Source organism: Oryzias latipes, chromosome 8 (genome assembly GCF_053564925.1).
Source record: "Oryzias latipes strain Hd-rR chromosome 8, Olatipes_Hd-rR_3.1".
In the NCBI taxonomy this organism is placed as follows: Eukaryota; Metazoa; Chordata; class Actinopteri; order Beloniformes; family Adrianichthyidae; genus Oryzias; species Oryzias latipes.
Genome location: NC_136244.1, coordinates 13,031,995 through 13,050,669, shown reverse-complemented (window position 1 = coordinate 13,050,669; position 18,675 = coordinate 13,031,995). Strand labels below are relative to the sequence as shown.

Below are 18,675 nucleotides of genomic sequence, written 5' to 3'. Positions count from 1 at the left end.
TTAAATATTCTCAAAGATGATAAAGGTTCACGTATTAATAACAGTGTACTTTGCTATTGTTTTGATTCAGCTTTCCTTGCGTGATATAAATAGACCTCCATGGATATTGAATACTTGTTGACAGTATTCACTTCCTTTTTTAGACTTTCAAAATATTAGATCTGTGCATGAATGGACAATATTTTTTTAAAGGTCAAAATTGCTTAATTCGTTTCCAATCACGTAAATAATAATAATTATTATTATCATTATTGTCATTGTAGCATAAATAAGTTATGTATTTTTTAATTTACTATAAAGAGGAGAAGTGTTTACTCTGGTCCCGTGCTAAGGCCATTTCCGTCAATTGTTTTCATCACTTCCATACTTTTGACATCTTATTTGGCTTTTTAAAAGAAAGCTATTCAATTATTATATTAATTTCTAAACAACACTGGCTCAGAAGTGTAGTTTTTTTTAATTTATTTTTTTTTTTCAGCACATGACGTGACGTTCCAGCAGGGGGTTGGATTATGTCATAAGAGGAAGTTGCGAAGCAGACCCTAACCTGCAGCTAGCCACCGACTTGAGCCGCCCTAAAGCTGTGAAAAGAAGAAAAACAGGAACAAACGCGTGGAGTATAATTTGTCGTTTCTATAGTACTTTTTAGCTTTTAACCATGGCAGTGTATATGTACCCGCTTTTAACTTAAAACGCTGAAGACGCATTCTCGTGACCAACAGCCACAGACAGTCATGCCTACAGTTGCCACCTAGCTAACGAAAGTATACGTTCCTTCTAGAAAGGCTAGCTTGTTAGCTAGACAGTCGCTGCGGCGCTAGCAACTGGATAATTTAGCTTTGAAATGGCTGACACTGAACGCTGAATAATGATGCACAATTTACCCGGTGCAAGAGTCTGTTTTGGTTTGATTTTTCACAATTGCACGTCCATGTAGACTAGAAGGTAGCTGTTAATGAATTCGGCGATAAATGGCAACGTTTCTGCTAACATATCAAATTGAGATTGATGGTTTAGTCTATTTTATTATCCGGTAAGTGAAGAAGCGTTTTTTTTAATAAAAAGGAAATTGATATTTTAAATTAACGACGATACTCAACATTTCTGAGGCTAACACAGTAGCAGACCAGTATGAACAGACTTTGCGGTTTCGTTAGCCAGGAAAACATTAGCTAACGTTAGCTGCAAAATTGGCTTGCAGCGTACCTAATGTTGGCTTAAAGGAAATTAATCAGCACCTACGTAACTCGAAGAAAGCGTCTGATTCAACTGATCATGGTATGTATAATTTATATAATAAAAACCTGCTTTATTGCGTTAATTTCTGTCTTCCAGATTGCTTTGATCTCAACTTCTGGTTTGATTTTCACATTTCGATCTTGAAAACCTAATAAAAGTAAGCACATTTGGGTGCAGCTTCTGGTGATACCATGTGGACCTTGATGTTTCATGTCATAACGGTTTAAGACTAGGTATTTGCCTGGAATGCCACAGGCCAATGTGCTGTGTCATACAAAGCCAAACCTCTTTGAGTGGTGGAGAGCCTTGGCAAGTTGTGTCTTATTTAAGGAATTTGGATCTGCCTTCGCTTCACAAGCCCACGTCTCAGTTTGGCAAGACTAGGCCCAATTTCCTACATGCTACAAATAATTAGCCTGATCGCAGCTTTAAACTGTTGAACTTTTACTCTGTAGTTTTGGTAAACAGTTCCCAAAAACATCAATTACACAGTGGCAACAATGGAAGATGAGATGTGCAAGTGTGGACATGTTGAGAATCCAGCTCACTGCATGTCTTCCTAAAGCCAAGAGGGTATTTATGATTTAAAAAAATGAAGATTGTTGTGCACAAAATGCTTTAAAAAAAAAAAAAAAAAAAGCGAGGCTTGCTTGCATTAGAGTTATCCGATCTTACATTATATTGTAGTGATCTGTTTTTCATGTATAATTTTGTCAACTGATGTGCAGCATTGAACCTGTACTCCAAAATGTTCTTTTATTCTCAATTAGTCTTCGGAGGAAGGATCACTGCGCGCTTTAGAGAACCTGATGACAGAGTTCTTTCACAGCTGCACAACTAATGAGCGGAAAAGAGAAATCGGTAAGTGCACTTTTAAAATAAAATCCCATTTATACACACCAGAAGCAACAGCATGATTCAATGCTTTCTCTCTCTCTTTTTTTTTCTTTCTGTTAAAATGCTTAAGAGGACGTTTAAATGTAAAAATAGGCAGCCATCTAAATAAGCTCACAGTCAGTGTCTATGATAAACATTGCTTTGAGGCTGAAATTAAAGGTGGGCCAAAAGATCATGTGAGAGTCTTATGGGCCGGTTCACAACCTAACACTGCTCTCTCCTTACAGAGCGATCGGCCCATGTGAATTTGTGATAAGTTGTGCTCAAGGCTGCATGAATACTAAAAACAGTAGACGGTCAGCAAAGGAGTTTTAGGCAGAAAACATAAATTAATCTGAATCAGGATGATTGTTTGCTGCACACATATCGTGATGGTATTTACTAAAACGTAGCTGCTGCTTTTACATTCAGCACTTAAAAAAAGTCGTTTAGTGTACTGACATATCTTTTTACAGTTATTAATCAGATATGCAATTGAAAAAAGCCAAAATAAGTATAATTATGATTATTTATTTTGAATAAACACGGCACATTTGAAATAAAACGCCCTCTCTCAGATATGAGGCCAGTTTTGTGTCACTTCCTCCTCATTTCCTGCAAGTTCTTCCCACTGTGTTTGATAAATGAAGGTAAAATGCCACACTTGGAATATTGCCTTTTCATCATATTGTAAATTTTATTCAATAAAGCCTTATATTCCAGTCATAATTGTCGGTGCTAAATGGGTGAAGTGACTCATTTCCCCTTTAATTTGGAGATATTGAAGCTCGAATATCGCACATTTTTACAGGAATGCTTAATTTGGTGCATTTTGGTGATCTTTTGTTCATTATATATTTTTAATAATAACATTTTATGTCCACTTCCCGCGTTGTGATACTCTGCTTTCACTTTGTTCCAGCTGAGTCTACCATGTCGTGCATGTCTGTCTAAGATCGTATCTGCCTTCTTTTTTTCTGCAGAAGAGTTGCTAAATAACTTTGCACAACAGGCTGGAGCGTGGCGCCACTGCTTGTTCTTTCTCTCCAGTACTCGAAATGAGTATGTAATGATGTACAGCCTCACAGTATTTGAGGTAGGTTTCGAGGATCGCAGGTTTAAGAACAAAGTCCTTGTATGCACAGAGATCACAGGAAGTGCTGTGTTAGATGTTTGGTGTGCGTTTCCGCTCTTTCTTTTACCTCTTTTTCTCTCCTTAAGCAAGTTGGTTCTTTAACCATTATTGCAACCACGTTTGCAGTGGAAAATGCAACAAAAATGTGTTTTAAAGACTCTGCCTTCTACTGACTGCTCATTTTTTAATAAATACATTATTATTACAACAAAGAACTGAAAAAAACGTAACTGTTGTATACAGATCTGTTTAAAAACGTGTTTTTTGTTTCTATTTTAGAATCTGGTGAACAAAATGTGGATTGGTTTAGCCTCTCAAGATAAGATGGAGATCCGCAGCTGTCTGCCCAAACTTCTGCTTGCCCAACACAAAAATGTGCCCTATTTTATCCGTAACAAACTGTGCAAAGTCATTGTGGACATTGGTCGCCAGGACTGGCCAATGTTCTACCATGATTTCTTTTCGAACACGCTTCAGGTAAGCCCTGCTGATGTCTTTTCTGCTTTTCAGAAGTTTTCAGAAAGCTTCAATGAGATCTTCCCAGCCCTGGTGCTTAAGATCTGCCACATCGACTATTTCCTTTTTGCTTTTGGTGCTTATTAACTAACTTAGGTGTTTCTAAACTCTGACTGATCACGCCTGATTCAGGTCATCGGCAGCGGGAATAGCAGGGTGGTAGATCTAAAGGACCACGGCTGGAAACCTTTATTAAAATGGTAAATGATATGTTGGTTATTGCTGGATTACTTAAGTACTAATAAGTGGTTGTTTTATGCTACGGAGGGAATTTTTTTCTTTTTCTTCTCCTATTTGCTAGAACAATTCCACCTCCTACAATTGGAAGAGGTTTGGAGCAAAATGTCAAAGCTGTGCAAATCTTGTAAATCTTGCTGCAGGCTTTTCTTTCACAGCTCTATTCCGATAAGAAAGACTTTGTGCCGTATAATTCCAGCCGGGCACAAACCGGAATGATTAATTTCTCCTCCATGTTCAATTTACAAACGGTTTGCACTTCCAAATCTGAGTCCCCGAATGGTCATCTTTCAACGAATGTTTTGTACATAGAGCCTGAAAACAGGTGTAGAAACTTGCGTAGTGACGTTTGAACGAGAGAGTTTTGAACGTGAAAGCCCCAAACATGCATATATGTGCATTTACATAGACTTTTCGTTTAAAACGGGCAGTGTGAACATAGCTGTAGACCTGTGGGTTTTCAAACCACTGCCTCTAATGTAAAAAAAAACAAGGATAAGGGGATATAGGGCTTAGAAATTATCCTCAGTGACCCTTTGTGAGTTTACAAATTGTGTTCTTTCTAAAGTTTTCTATCTTTGATTTTTCTTTTGGTCAGTGTGACGATGCATTAGAGTCGTTTTGTATGTTTTGGTGATCTATCAATGGGTATTTTAAGGAAATTCAATACACAATGTTTTACAAAAACCGACTTTGCCTTTGAAAATGTTCGTTTATTTCAATGCTACACTGATTTAACACCCACTAAGATTTCTAACAGTTCTAGATTCTAAACAAGTCGAACGTCATGAGCAAACCTGAGGACTTTAAAAATGTATTTCGTTTGATCCAACACTTTAGCTTAGTTTAGTTTACATTTCCACAATGTGTCACAAATAACAAATCTCCTCACAATACACAACGTGAAAAAAAGGGACACCCCCAAAGCAGAAGCTTATTATTAGTGATCGGAACACTTCTGAAACCATTTTCTCTTATGAAGTTTAGAAATTTGTTAAGAGTGTGCTAAAGGTTGAGTCCAGGCCTTTTTTTCCCCTCGTGCTTGAATAAATAAATGTATGTTTCAGTAGTTGCATCATCTTAACTAGAAATGAGATGATGGGAATGTTGGGCAGCATCGGCCTACAAAGGTTGTAGTAAATCTAGTCAACATTCTGACTTCAGATTGTTGACTAGATTTATTTGTTTGTTTTATTTAATGCCAATATCTTGTGTTTGTGGTTTTGTCTATAAAAGTGATGAAAATAGTCTCAAAGTGGTGGAAAAGAGTTAGAAGAAGCAGGCCTAAATATTTGAGGTTATAAAGGTGGACGCTGCATGTACATACCTGTATTATCTCCATGCAGGATTGTGCAAAGACTTGAAGGTTTTTCTAAGAAACCTAAAGTGTTCCCTTATACGTCTTATCAAACATCCAACCCCAGAGAACAGTAATCTGTTCTTTTAAATGTCTGAAGCCGGTTAAGTCAGCCAGCAGAAGTTTCCTGTCTTTTTGAGTGGTCCGTGTGTCGATCTGTGCCCCACAGTTGATCCAGACTCCAGCGTTGGCTCCTTTGGGGTTGGTGATGTTAAAAACGACATCAGAGGAACTTGCATGCCCTCGAGAAGATCTATGTGTTGCTAGGAAAGAGGAGCTGCGTAAACTGTTGCTGGAGCAGGTGCCGACAGTGCTGGGGCTGCTAACAGGTGAGAACTATATATGTATAAAATATATATATATACACACACACACACACACACACATTAGGACCATTGTTTTTTGAACACTTATTCTTTCTCCATACTTTGCAGGAATCCTTGAGACCTATTGGGACAAGCACAGTGTCATCACTTCAACACCGCCTCCTTCGCCCACCTCCGGCGAGAGTGGTGCGTGAGTTGCTCTAGTTAACAAATGAGGCAAATTTTAATAATAAAGGCTTTAAGATGGACTATTGAAAAGATACTTCTAGGGTGTTAACACTATCATGTGCTTTTTGTAATCTTTCAGTGGAGTTGCTGGGCAGTTTGTTTCAGGGCAGCCAGTACTCAAAGTTGCTTTGTCAGCCAATGGCAGCTTTGGACAATGACGGTCATCAGCTCTGTTGTCTGGTTTTGGAGTGTCTGGCTCACCTGTTCAGCTGGATCCCTCTTTCCACAAGTATTACCCCAACGCTGCTGGCGTCCATTTTCCATTTCGCACGGTTTGGTTGTGACTTACGGACAAAAGCCAAGACGGGACCTTTTATCTCGACCTCCTCAAACGGATCGCTCAATTGTGGCACAGGGCCCCCAACATCAAATGGACAAGGGCTAAACGGACAGCAGAGCGGGAGTACTAAAGTGGATCGCGCTCGGCTTGGCGTGCTCGCCATGACTTGCATCAATGAACTGGTGTCAAAGAACTGCGTGCCAATGGATTTTGAGGAGTATCTGCTGCGAATGTTCCAGCAGACATTTTTTCTTCTGCAAAGGCTGACGCGAGAGAATAATGCCCACACGATCAAGAGTCGCTTGCAGGAACTGGATGAGAGGTATGGATCAGTTTGTAAAGCCGTTTGTGGTTTGATTGCAGAAGTAATGTTATAAAAGCTACTTTCTAGTATTTGTTCTTGGCCTGCACAATAAATCGCATATTTATTGTTATCGCGATATCAAGCTGTACAATAGGCATATCGCAAAAGGCAATTGCGATAAATGGTTACCTTATGGCAGCTTGAAGAATTTAACAAATCAAAAAAATCCCTTTATGCATTTGACCAATCGGATGAAGTCCTTTTATGTTAGATGTACACTAGGGTCATTTGGAGTGTAATATAAGTTATGTTGACTCTTTTTTTTCTTTTTCTTAATTGAACTATTGCAGTGAAATGGAAATTATGTTTTTGGTTGTTTTTCTATTTGTTCACGTATCGCAAGCTATATCGCCATCGCAATCTTGATCATTAATAGGGCTGCACGATATGAGGAAATTTGCGATATAAGTGATCAATATGGCGATAACGATATAATTTGTGGTATATAAACAAATAGAAAAATAACCAAAAACATAATTCCCATTTCATTGCAACAGTTTAAAAATTATACTCCAAATGACCCTCATCGACATAGGTGACAGTCGTCTAACATAATAGGCCTCCATCTGATTGGTCAAAACATAAAGGGATTTATTTTTATGCGTTAAATGCTTCAAGCTGCCATAAGTTTGTTTTAACACATTTTGGGTTTATGATTTATTGCGATATTCACCGTCTTTCGCGATATGCATATTGCAGAGCTGTATATTGCGAAAACGATAAATTTGCGGTATATTGTGCAGGCCTAATCATTAATATGGAGTTTTCCTCACATCATGCAGCCCTACTCTGTACTATGAAAATCAGCCTGTGCTCATCCACAACAACAGTCACAAATTCTTTCTTTGATTTGATCAGCTGCTATAGGACATTTCTCCACGTTCAGACTTGCATTAATTTTGTCCAAAGATCTTGTTTTTATGAAGGGAACTGAAGGCCACTGCTCAGTTTTCTCCAGCACTTTTCAAAGATTCCTTATGGGGACCCTCCCCGAACCATTCTTCCTCAAGTGACCTGATTTACAATCTTTGATTCTTTTTTTCCAACCTCATTTCTTTCTAGACATTAATGTGTTCCCGTCTAAATAGTTTAAATGGTGTTGGACATTTTAAACCTAATTTGAGGAGTTTCAGTAATCTCCATACGTTGTTTTCATGATGTATGTTCATGATTGGACCTTTCTGAAAAGAAAGAAACATCTCTTCCATGAAAATGTGATGTGTCTCCCTTCATGGTTGTATAATAGTAAGAAATTCCCCACAGCTAGCAGACATTTAATGATTCATGAAATAATTCATTGATAGTCTTCAAACAAATAGACTCGGACAGTGTAGTTCTTTAAACGAAAGGATAAAGCTTACAGAATAACAAGCTTTCTCCATTATGTTTTTATCAAATCATTGTCTTTTTACTGGCTTTTTATCAGAGTTGACTCATACGTATTTCTTCCATGCCTGCACCAAAATGAGTCTCTGATCAAATTGTACATTTCTGGGTTTGTTTTGTGCTCAGTAACCCAATTCAAAATGTTCTTTTTTTGAAGATAGGGGTTATAACCTTTTTTTTTCTCCAAACATAAATGTGTTAAGATTGGGGTTTTTCCCCGAGGCTTTGCATTGTTGCTTTGTAACATGACGGTGACCTCACCGACCCTAGCTCCTGCACAAATGTGCTCCCATCCCTCATGGTTTGTTTTCAAGCTAAACATGTGTGATTCTTTACTCTAAAATCCTTTTAACTGTGCTAAATGGTCTGATAACCTAACCTAATAGTTGTTTTATCTTTTTTGTTTTTTTTGTCATTGCAGTTACTTGGAAAAGTTCACCGATTTCCTGCGCCTGTTTGTTAGTGTTCACTTGAGGAGGATTGAGTCAAGTCCTCAGTTTCCTGTTGTAGAGTTTCTTGCCCTGCTTTTCAAATACACCTTCAACCAGGTACAAGACACCTTTTCTAACAGTTATTTCTTAAAAGCAAGATAGTGATCACACAAAAAAAATCCCATGCAAACTTGCTTTATTGTTGAATTTTCAGCCAACGCATGAGGGATACTTTGCCTGTTTGGACATTTGGAGTGTGTTTTTGGACTTTTTAACAACTAAAATCAAAAGCAGGCTTGCAGACAGAGAAAGTGTCCTTAACAGGTAATCAGCTTTCATGTTTTTCTACGTTTGGTCCGTGTTTTGAGCTCAAATGAATTGATCTGCCATTCATTTAACTGTTAAGTATCCTCATGATTTGGTAGCCAAACGACTGACCTTGAAAAGAAGAAGTTCAAGACAAAACACTCAAGACATGGCTTTGTCTCTTTTGGCTGATCAGCACAGAATTTTTTTCATGTTTATATAAGATGAGCCATGAGATATTGCTATCCAGAGCAGCAGGAAACATACTAAGGGCACATCGTTTTATTTTTACTTTGGCTTTAAAGTAGTTTTTCCTGCTTTTGGTTCCTCTCTGACTAGAATTTTTGTTGAACTTTTATTCTGGAACCTGCTGATCTTTCATTTCTCATAGGCCGATAATAAAGGGTCAAAAGGAAGTGTGATAACCTGTGCATGTCTTCTATATAATATCTGTTCCAAATCAACTGTTTTGAATCTGACAGGTACAAAGATGCCTTAGTTCTTTTGTTAAGAGAGGTCCTGAATCGCATTCAGTTCAGATACAATCAGGCTCAGCTGGAAGAGCTGGACGATGAAGTACTGGACGACGACGTAAGAATATTTCCTCGTCTTCATACAGCAACAATCTACAAGTGTCTGTTTTCAGTGAATTAACACCTGTATTGCATTTCCATAGCAACAGACTGAGTGGCAACGGTACCTACGTCAGAGTCTGGAAGTGGTTGCCAAGGTGATGGAGCTGCTCCCATCCCATGCATTCTCTACTCTGGTAAATACATACTTGGACATATTTGTTCAATTCTGGACTTTATATATTTAGATACTACTTTATTAAAAATGGATCCATGATGTCTGGGTTATTACACTCAACAAGCAGCTACCTAATACTTATTGTATAAGGTCACTTCAGTTTGATGCTTAAAAAGATTAGCACCACTGAGGCAAAAGTTGTTCTTGATGCCTTTTTTGGTCTTTAGTCTAACAGTTCGTGACTCATTTGCAGGAAACTACTTCGATAACTTTTTTATTTTATTTATTTATTTATTTAAAGGCATCATTATGGGATTTGATTGGAGCCTGTTTAAGCCTTTTTATTCCATCTGTCCCCTCCTTTACTCTGTCCCCGTATGTTCTGTGAATTAAACCTCTGTGAGGGCAAACCTGCTGGTGTGTCTTGAAGCTCTATCATCGTATGTTGGAGTGAACTTTAGTGTCATTATATTTTTACAGAAGCATTAAATTCAATATGAATTGGTTCCCTTTTTGTAGCCACTTCCTCCAAAGTGATTCTTTTCTTTTTTTCTCTCTTTTGTTTGCTTCCTTAAGTTTTGATGCAGTTGTTTGTTAGAAATACATTTTTTGTGATCTATGATCATTAAATCAACAAATGTTAGGAAAGCACAATGTTCCTTTACTTTCTGGCCATGTTCATAATTGAATGTTGAGAAATGCTTGTTTTTTTTTTGTTTTGTTTTTTTAAGATTGTTTTACCTCATCTTCTTGCTGTCCTTCATCTCTTTAGTTTCCAGTCCTTCAAGAGAATTTGGAGGTTTACCTGGGTTTGCAGCAGTTTATTGTCACTTCCAGCGGATCAAGTAAGTCTCATCTAAATTAACCTTTGCGTAGACGTGGTGCTGTAAATCTGAGAATGGAATGGAATGTTTTTGTCTCAGGTCGGAGTCTGAATATCACAGCAGAGAACGACTGTCGTCGACTTCACTGCTCTCTCAGGGATCTCAGCTCGCTGCTTCAAGCTATTGGCCGCTTGGCTGAGTATTTCATAGGGGAGGTCTTCGCTGCACGTTTCACTGACGCTCTGGCTGTGGTCGAGAGGTTCGTGTCCGCTTCTCATTTCAAATAAAGAACATACATGTAGAGCAGAACTGTCTCTAAATACAAAAGATCGGAACATACGACGCTGACTTTGACATTTACGTCTTTTGCCGTCTTCCGATTGACATGAATCCTTTCATGTGTCTGGACTTCATCCCTTGTCACATTTCTTTGTAGATTGGTGGAAGTGACTTGCTATGGCTCTCGGACCACCCTGTATGACCTTGAAACAGCTGTGCCTTCTGTGCTCAAACCGGACCTCAGTGATGTGTAAGTGCTGCATGTTGAAAAGGAGAAGCTGCTGGCACAGTGTGCACACATAGCGGGAAAACCTTGCTGACATGATAGGAGCTATGGATGTTTGTGACCATTTCCATATTTCAGACCATTCATGTTTAGAAGACTGATAAGCCACTTATGTTTGTAGTTTTAAGTCCCAGCCTCTCGTTTAATGCCATTTCATGCTCAATGTAATGAAGTTCAATTGTTCTGTTTTTGGGTGTGACTAAACTGATTTTCCAAGTGCTGCACTTTCTGTCTTTCAAAATTGTAGAAATCTTCCCAACACACATTTCTGATGGATTGTTCTGTCAGTTTACTTCCAAAGCTGTTAAATGCTGCTCTGAACACAGCTAACTGTTAAAGAAGCAATATTAATGTAGGTTTAGAGCCACATTTGATGTGAAGTATGCTCTGTATTAATACACGTGTTCTCTTCTGCTTAATACAGACATGCACAAGCCCTCGCTGCACTGCAGGCCTACTCGCACTGGCTTGCACAGTTCTACAGTGAGGTCCACAGTCAAAACCAAAGTCAGTTCATCAACCTTATCACTTCTGCTGTAGATGCGGGCAGCCCACTCATTTCAGCTAAGGTAGTTGACCTCATTTTATTTTATTTTCATGCTTTTGTTCAGATAATAGCTTCAGCATTTTGTTTTATATTAAGTGGAACAGTGGGCTTCCTGTTGAAAGTGTTATCTTTTTTATGCGTGGGACATTTTCCCCTTTATTATCTCCATCATATTCTAGAGAGAAAATCTGATTATGTCCTCTTCATCCACTTTGTTGGTGCTATTGTTGCTAGATAAAGTTCACTGCCTGGAACTGGCTCTTGTTTAAGTCCTATTTGTAAAGCAAGGGTGTCAGCTCTGTGACCTCGAGGCTTCCTTCCCATATACACCCCCACCCCCCTTACTGCCGTATATCCTGGAGTCACACCGGAGTAGAAATGGCACCCCTGGCCAAACTATCAAAAACAACACAACCTATACCCCAGACAATACAGTCTTTCTCGTTGGTGGAACACACATGTTCCATATAATCTGCAGTAGCTGGAGCAAGGATGTCTTTAAAACAAGCTAGAAATGAATTTCTGAAGATTGATGTTAGATGTGCTCTAAAGTATGAGCAGCAGGTGACAGGCTTAATTTAAAAAACATTTGAAATTTGTGATTTTATTTTGCAACAATAAACTGTTTTTAAAAAAACGAGCAATTTAAATATATATATCCAGTAAAAGTCAGATTTTCCTTTTTCTGTACTTCAGTGGATGAGGAGAATTTATTGTTTCGTGTAGTTCAGAATTGAATAGTTGGTAGTCACTATGATCTCTCTGACAATGTTGGCGTGTGTGATTACATGGAATCTATCACACAGCAGTTTTCTGTTTCCATTTGAAATCCCAGGTACCAGAAAAGCTGCTGCTCTCCGCATGTCATCTGATGGTTTCCATAACCTCCACAGTGAGGCCCGTGTTCCTGGTCAGTCTGCCAGCAATTCAGAACATCTTCAACTCCATTACAACTCAGAATCAGAGCCACAGACTTCCACAAGAGGTAAACGTGGCCTCCTGCAGCGTTCACAGCCTTCAAGTCCTCTTATGCTCTCGTGTTTTTGTTGAGTAGTGGAAATCATTTCCTGTTTAGATGACAAATCTTTTTTTTGTGGTTTTTAAAGTTACTGTCAGTGTTAAAGTTTTAATTTGCCTCCAAAAAAACGTATATTTCCTCAAAGTGTTTTAAACATTGAAGGATTGTATCGAACAGATTTTTTTTTTTTCATTTTCTTGTCATACAGGCTCACATTCTGGTGTGTAGATCTTTGTCCAACATGCTGTTGCTTACATGGCCAAATCTGCCGGACAGTGAGCAGCAGTGGCATACCCGCTCAAGCAGCCACGCCAGCCTATTGGCAGCGCTTACTCGAGAATATCGGGATTTACGAGGGACAGTGAACGTTACACACAGACAACCTAATCTGGAAAACGGTCAGTATCCATTTTTTTTTGTTTGTTTATTTTCCTGCCTCCCTCAGATTTGAGAATAACCTGACTCCTTTTCACGTTCGGCTTCTCTTGATCCTCTTTTAACTTTTGTTTCCAAACGTCTTTTTCCACTTCAGTGAAAGCGGTGATCCAACAAACACTGCCTGTGCTTAAAGACATAGTGGACAGCATCTCCAGTGAATCCACTAAATCACGACAGATATGTTATCAGAGTCTTCAAGAGTCGGTCCAAGTCTCTCTGAGCCTTTTTCCTGTGTTTATCCAGCAGGCAGGTCAGTTCCTCATCAGTTTTATTTGCTTCTGATTAGAGCTGAAGCTGATCCCCTCCTCCTCCTCACTCTATTAAATATGCATTCTTTCTTTCTCTGATATCTTGCAACAGAATATTGTACTTTCTGTAACATTGTATTATTTCAGGCACAACAATGCGTATGGATACTTTTATCTCAATCCCTTTTCCTTTGTAGACGTGACGGATGAGATGTTGGCTTTCTTCTTGACACTGTTTCAAGCTTTGAGGGTACAAATGGGAGTCGCCTTCACAGGCCAGATCCTCCAGACTTTCCTCAGCATGTTTACCAGGTAAAGAAAAACTTCCATTTTTATTGGAAAGTCCAATTACATTTGCAAACTGTCTTAATAAGTTTTTTCTTTTCTGTGCCACAGGGAACAACTTGCCGCCAGTATTCTGCATGAAGGCAGTGCCGGGTGCAGAGTTGTGCAGAAGTTCCTGAAAATCCTGCAGGTGGTGGTGCAAGAGCCAGGCCAAGCTTTCAAGCCTTTCCTACCCAGCATCCTTTCTCTGTGTATGGAGCAGGTGTACCCTGTTGTGGCAGAGGTCTGTTCATTTTCAATCCTGATTTAATTTTTTTTTTTTTAACAATCACAGTTATATAATGGTCTGCTACGACAGCAAACTTGGAAGTCTCTAAATTCAAAAGGTGCCATAATGTTCAAACTGCTTTATTTTCATTTGCTGAATGTAAGGAAAGCAATATTCTTGTTTTTCAGCGGCCCTCTCCAGACGTCAAGGCAGAGATGTTTGAGCTACTATACCAAATACTTCACCAAAACTGGAGGTACTTCTTCAAGACGTCAATCCTAACCACTGTCCAAAAAGGTGCTGCTGAAGACACCATGGAGAATGAGCCACAGTTCACAGCCACGATGCAGGTGTGTTTCTGCTTTAACCCACACAAGCTTTTATTGCACTTTATGGGCTTAAAGTTGTTGTTGTTCTTTCTAGAAGAATTGTAGTTTCTATCATTTTTATGTTCAACCATTGTTCACGCTAACTGACAAAAAGTTGATTTTGTAAATAATTTGGTTTTTACGTCATCACCCAACATGTTGGTTAAAAAAAATCAACCTTATGTTTACGTCTGAGTAACATGACTTTTAACTAATATCTCAATTATTTTATGTTCTCTGAATAAACAGTTGATATTTCACTTGTATGAAACCTTTAAAATACTAAATATGTTCATGTGAAGTGAGCGTCATAATGCATTAACAGTGGTCTCCAACCTTTTTTAGGCCACAGACCGGTTTATTGTCAGAAAATATTTTCCCAACTGGTCTGAATTTGGCCACGAATATGTTTAGGCTTCTGGTCTCTGAAAACAAACAATTTCAATTTAAAATGCTACTAGAAGAAATTTTGTATTGAAGTCTGAAAACATTAGTAGATCTTTTTTATTTTTTTCCAGATGACAAAGATTCAATGAAACAAAGTTTTTGATTTGTGAAAGTTGTTTCTGATTCGTAAAAAAATAATAAAAGCAACATTCCACTTTTTTTAATAGAATGCCATTATAACACTAAGAACTCAACCCAGTCTTAGATCATCTTTTAGGGCAAAAGGATTTTTTGTATTTTGTTTTCACAAAAATCCTCATTTATTGTGTATTTGTTAACACAGAAGAATATTTTCTTTTCTCAAATTTCTCAACACATGCCTGCCTAATTCTCCCTTTTAGTTGCAATAATTCATATATGTCTATTTCATCAGTTTGCACAAATCAGAAATGACTCTATTTGATAGATTCTTTATTCTTTGTAAAAATGTTTGCGGCTGGTTTAAACTGTGATAAAGATTTTCTCTTTCATGCCAAAGTGGAAGCTAACTTCAGCCACGTCAAATTGTTAACGATGGATAAATAAAGCAAAATAAAATGACACAACTGTCGTAAAACTAGGCGTTATTTTTTTAAATGAAATAAACATGAATCCACTGTGACTGCATCTTCATTCTCTGCATGAGTGAAACATTCAGAAGTCAGTCGCAGCATATCAGACAAGAAGGCAGCTTCTGGTACCTGAGAACAACTGTCTTCATAAATCTGTATTTGGAGTAAACCTTTTGGTCAAAGTCAAAGGCTCTTCTTCGGTTTCCTCACTGATTCTTTTTCTCCCCGAAGAAACTTTTCAAATGCACTTAATTGTTTGGTTTTTGTTTGGCTTTTAAGCGTGGAGCTACCAACTTTGTAGTCCGAGCAGCTGCTTGAAGTCCTGCAAGACAGGCAGATGGGGTGAACAGAATCCGGTAGTTTTCCAAAATAAAACAGAAATAATCGAAGTAAGCGCATACATTTTTTTGTCTGCAGCCCGGTATCAAGTAGCCCATGGACCGGTACCGGTCCGCAGCCCTGGGGTTTGGGACCACTGCATTAAAAGACTTGATGGGAAAAACCCAGAATCCAATGCGTTTTAACAAACCCTTTATTTTGAATCACTCCTTTGCTTTAAATGAGCCGGTTTATCACAGCGATCAGCCATCGCATCAATCGTTTTGTGTCCCTACTGCTAAATTTAACAACCTCAACATGCCAAGTAACTATACCGAAAATAAAAAGGTAAAATTGAAACCACCTGCTCCATGTCTTAATCGAATATAGCTGAAGTTATATTTGCATTAGAAAGTTAAAGTAAACCAGCAGTGATCCTTTTTTTTTTTTTTTTTTTCGGAACAGAGTCAGAAGGAAATCCCTTGTATTTAGAATGCAGTAATGGCGGCCTTTTCTTCAAAACCCTGGAACGTAGAGACTGCAGTTCTCTGATCTTCTTACTGCTAGAAATAAGTAAAGGGTTAAATGGCGGATTACGCATGTGATTGTACTATTTGCATAAAATTCCAACCACGGATGATGTCATCAGCTTGTGTCACATTTCGTAGTAATTGGGGCGATTCCCTTCCGATGGCCTTGCCACCCGTGCAACTCGAGCAAATTGAAATCACCATGAAGTATGAAGCGGGCCTCAGGCTTCAAACTGGAGCAGGTCCACTTGTGGTGCCCCGGCACTTGGAGATCTTCATCAAAGACAACAATTAACTAGAATCTGAAATCAAAAATGATGAAAAGAAATTGCTAGAATACAGTAAAACTAGATTTTATTAATCTTTTACTTTCCAGTCATATGGAGTTGATCTTGCAAACACAGGTCAGTCATTATTTTTCCTGGCTGCCTCATTTCACTTTTCAGTGTCAGGGATTTGATCACAGACTGCAGGTGATTGGAATAAATTTGGTACTGATCCCTTTTGTGCACCATTTTTTTATCGCATATTTGCAGATTCCTGCATTTGATAAATATCTTCTTTGCAAAACCGAAACTAGTTTGATCACCTCTATTGACTGATTTTTTTTCTATACAATCAATTCTTGAGCATTTTCCTGTTTGGTTCTGTGTTTTAGGCGTTTGGGCAGTCATTCCTGCAGCCTGACATCCACATCTTCAAGCAGAATCTTTCCTATCTGGAGTCTCTCAACAGCAAGCACAAGCTATATCATAGAGTAAGTGAAGTCTTTTTTTTTTAAAGAGGGTCTTTTTAGCTACATTTCCAATTGGTTTTATTTTTTAGTTATCATCTGGACGCTCAGTGGATTCTGAACAGGAATTTTAAGGGTTGAGGAAAATTGATTTATGGGGGGAAAAAAGTAATTTCTTTAGTAACTGAAATTTGTATATCTACTTATAACTCTGCGATATCGTTTCTTCACTTTAGTTTAACAAATTATTCCATAATTCAGGAAAAACAGATGCTCTGCTGCCACTTTTGATCAGTGATGGTCTTCTGCTCCTCCTCTTCTGCCCTCCTAATGAGAACAGTTCTTTAGTGCTCAGACAGATGCTTAGCCAGCCATAGCATCTTTTAGATCTACTAGTATTTGATATTAGAAGACTGTGGTCAGCCTTGTTTTAACATGGCAGTCAGATATTTTCTGTATTACAAGGTGCTGCATAAACCCCTGATTTACAAAAACCTTTAAGAAAGTCAACCTGGTTCACCAGGACATTACTCTGGTTTAGTTTTAGGGGCTTTTGTCATTCTTTGATTGTTGTTTTTGTTTTCCAGAAGCTCTTTCGGACCTCAATGCTCTTCCATTTCATTAACGTGCTGCTGCAAGTTCTTCTGCACAAAAGTCACGACCTTCTCCAGGAGGAAATCATTGTAGCCGTCTACAACATGGCCTCCGTTGACTTTGATGCCTTCTACTCCGTTTTCATGCCACAGTTTCTCAATGGTTGTCATGGCGTGGACTCCAGCCAGCGAGGCGTTCTTGCGCGCAATTTCAAGCCTGAACAGGTAAAAATGTGTCAATTTCATCATGAAAAACTTTATTATATTGTTTCTTAATGCAGAAAAACACAAAAACTCTTATCAAACTTACTTAAACATAAATTAAAAATAAAAATTGAACTCCTTCGTAGCTGCAATATACTTTGGCACTTTGCAATAGCAGTTGTCTTCCATTAGCAGTTGTCAGGATGTATTGGTGTTTTGTATAACATTGTCAAATCCTGTTTATGTAAATGAACTGCTCTGGTTTGTCCCTCTTCCTTTCTCCAGGACTTGCCTTCATTTACTCAAAGTGTGCACCGGCTGGTGAACGACCTCCGCTACTACAGACTTTGTAACAGTAGCTTACCTACCGGTACCATCAAGCTATAGCACACTGACTATTTGAACCACTCCTCATCACTTCTGATGTAGTTTTATTTTATTTTTTTTAGTTATTTTTTAAAGACTCCCCCATGCTAACCACTTAGCCCAACACTCCTCCAGATCAGCTTCTCTGCTCTGATTCAGTGTGACGGTAAAGGAGCAACACATGCAGTTTGGTTGTGTATTTTGGAGGTTAAGGATGCTGATGATGCTGCTGCTGGTGACTTTTGTCCAATTTCTACTGTGGAAGGTTGGCACTCTGTCGAGCAGTGGCCACTTTGTGTATTGCCAATGATGATTTGGTGAGATGTGTGTACCTGGTCTGCTTTTGCCCGGACCTGGAGCAGTCTGAGCCAGCCTTCTCTCCCATGCCGCCGCTCTAAAGCAGGGTTGGGACTGAGCACTTTGAACTCATTTGGAGTTTTATTTTTATTTTAAATGTCTGTTTTTATTCATTTTGCCTTTTTTTCATCTCCAAAGGAGACAGACTTTCATCTTAAAATCTTTCATATCATTCCACTCTTAAAAAAACAAAAACAAAAAAAAATTGTGACAACCTGCTTAATAAATTGCTTTTTCTAAATAAAAATAAGTGGTTATTTCATTCTTTCCTGGTTGTTTTTCATTAGTGTAGCTGCTTGACTTTAAAGTGTTTTATTTTTAGTCATTGTCTCCAAAAAATTGAATTTGTCAAGTTACTATTTTTTACAAGTGAGAAGATATTGAATTGGTAAAAAAATAATTATATGGTTACAATTATAAACATTTTTATTGTAACAATCAATTTTTTATATTTTATGCATTACTTCTTTGTTCATTAGACCAAATCAGACATACGCGTTTGTGACGCTATAAAAACATTTTTATTTGTTGAGGTGAATATTTTTAAAGGGTTATTTTTTGGTAAAGACTTTTTTTTGTAAAAA

General features: G+C 38.2%; 1 protein-coding gene across 1 annotated transcript; it reads left to right on the top strand.

Moving 5' to 3' along the window:
* The first annotated feature begins 440 nt into the window (after positions 1-440).
* xpo6 (exportin 6) lies at positions 441-18,338 on the top strand. The gene is made up of 24 exons (XM_011478307.4): positions 441-1,278; positions 2,010-2,100; positions 3,099-3,211; positions 3,530-3,727; positions 5,530-5,689; positions 5,795-5,872; positions 5,994-6,516; positions 8,366-8,492; positions 8,590-8,699; positions 9,164-9,272; positions 9,358-9,450; positions 10,204-10,276; positions 10,355-10,514; positions 10,692-10,784; positions 11,245-11,389; positions 12,203-12,352; positions 12,594-12,783; positions 12,918-13,073; positions 13,269-13,383; positions 13,468-13,639; positions 13,813-13,974; positions 16,497-16,595; positions 17,159-17,389; positions 17,654-18,338. Exons 1-24 carry the CDS (start codon positions 1,276-1,278, stop codon positions 17,753-17,755), a joined length of 3,453 nt encoding a protein of 1,150 aa, XP_011476609.1. The 5' UTR covers positions 441-1,275; the 3' UTR covers positions 17,756-18,338.
* The last annotated feature ends 337 nt before the right edge of the window (positions 18,339-18,675 follow it).

Bases quoted from the DNA above. Each gene is read 5' to 3' on its own strand.
- xpo6 (XM_011478307.4), top strand. The intron at 3,212-3,529 runs GTAGGTTTCGAG...TTTCTATTTTAG, and splicing joins ACAGCCTCACAGTATTTGAG to AATCTGGTGAACAAAATGTG. The intron at 13,640-13,812 runs GTCTGTTCATTT...CTTGTTTTTCAG, and splicing joins TGTACCCTGTTGTGGCAGAG to CGGCCCTCTCCAGACGTCAA.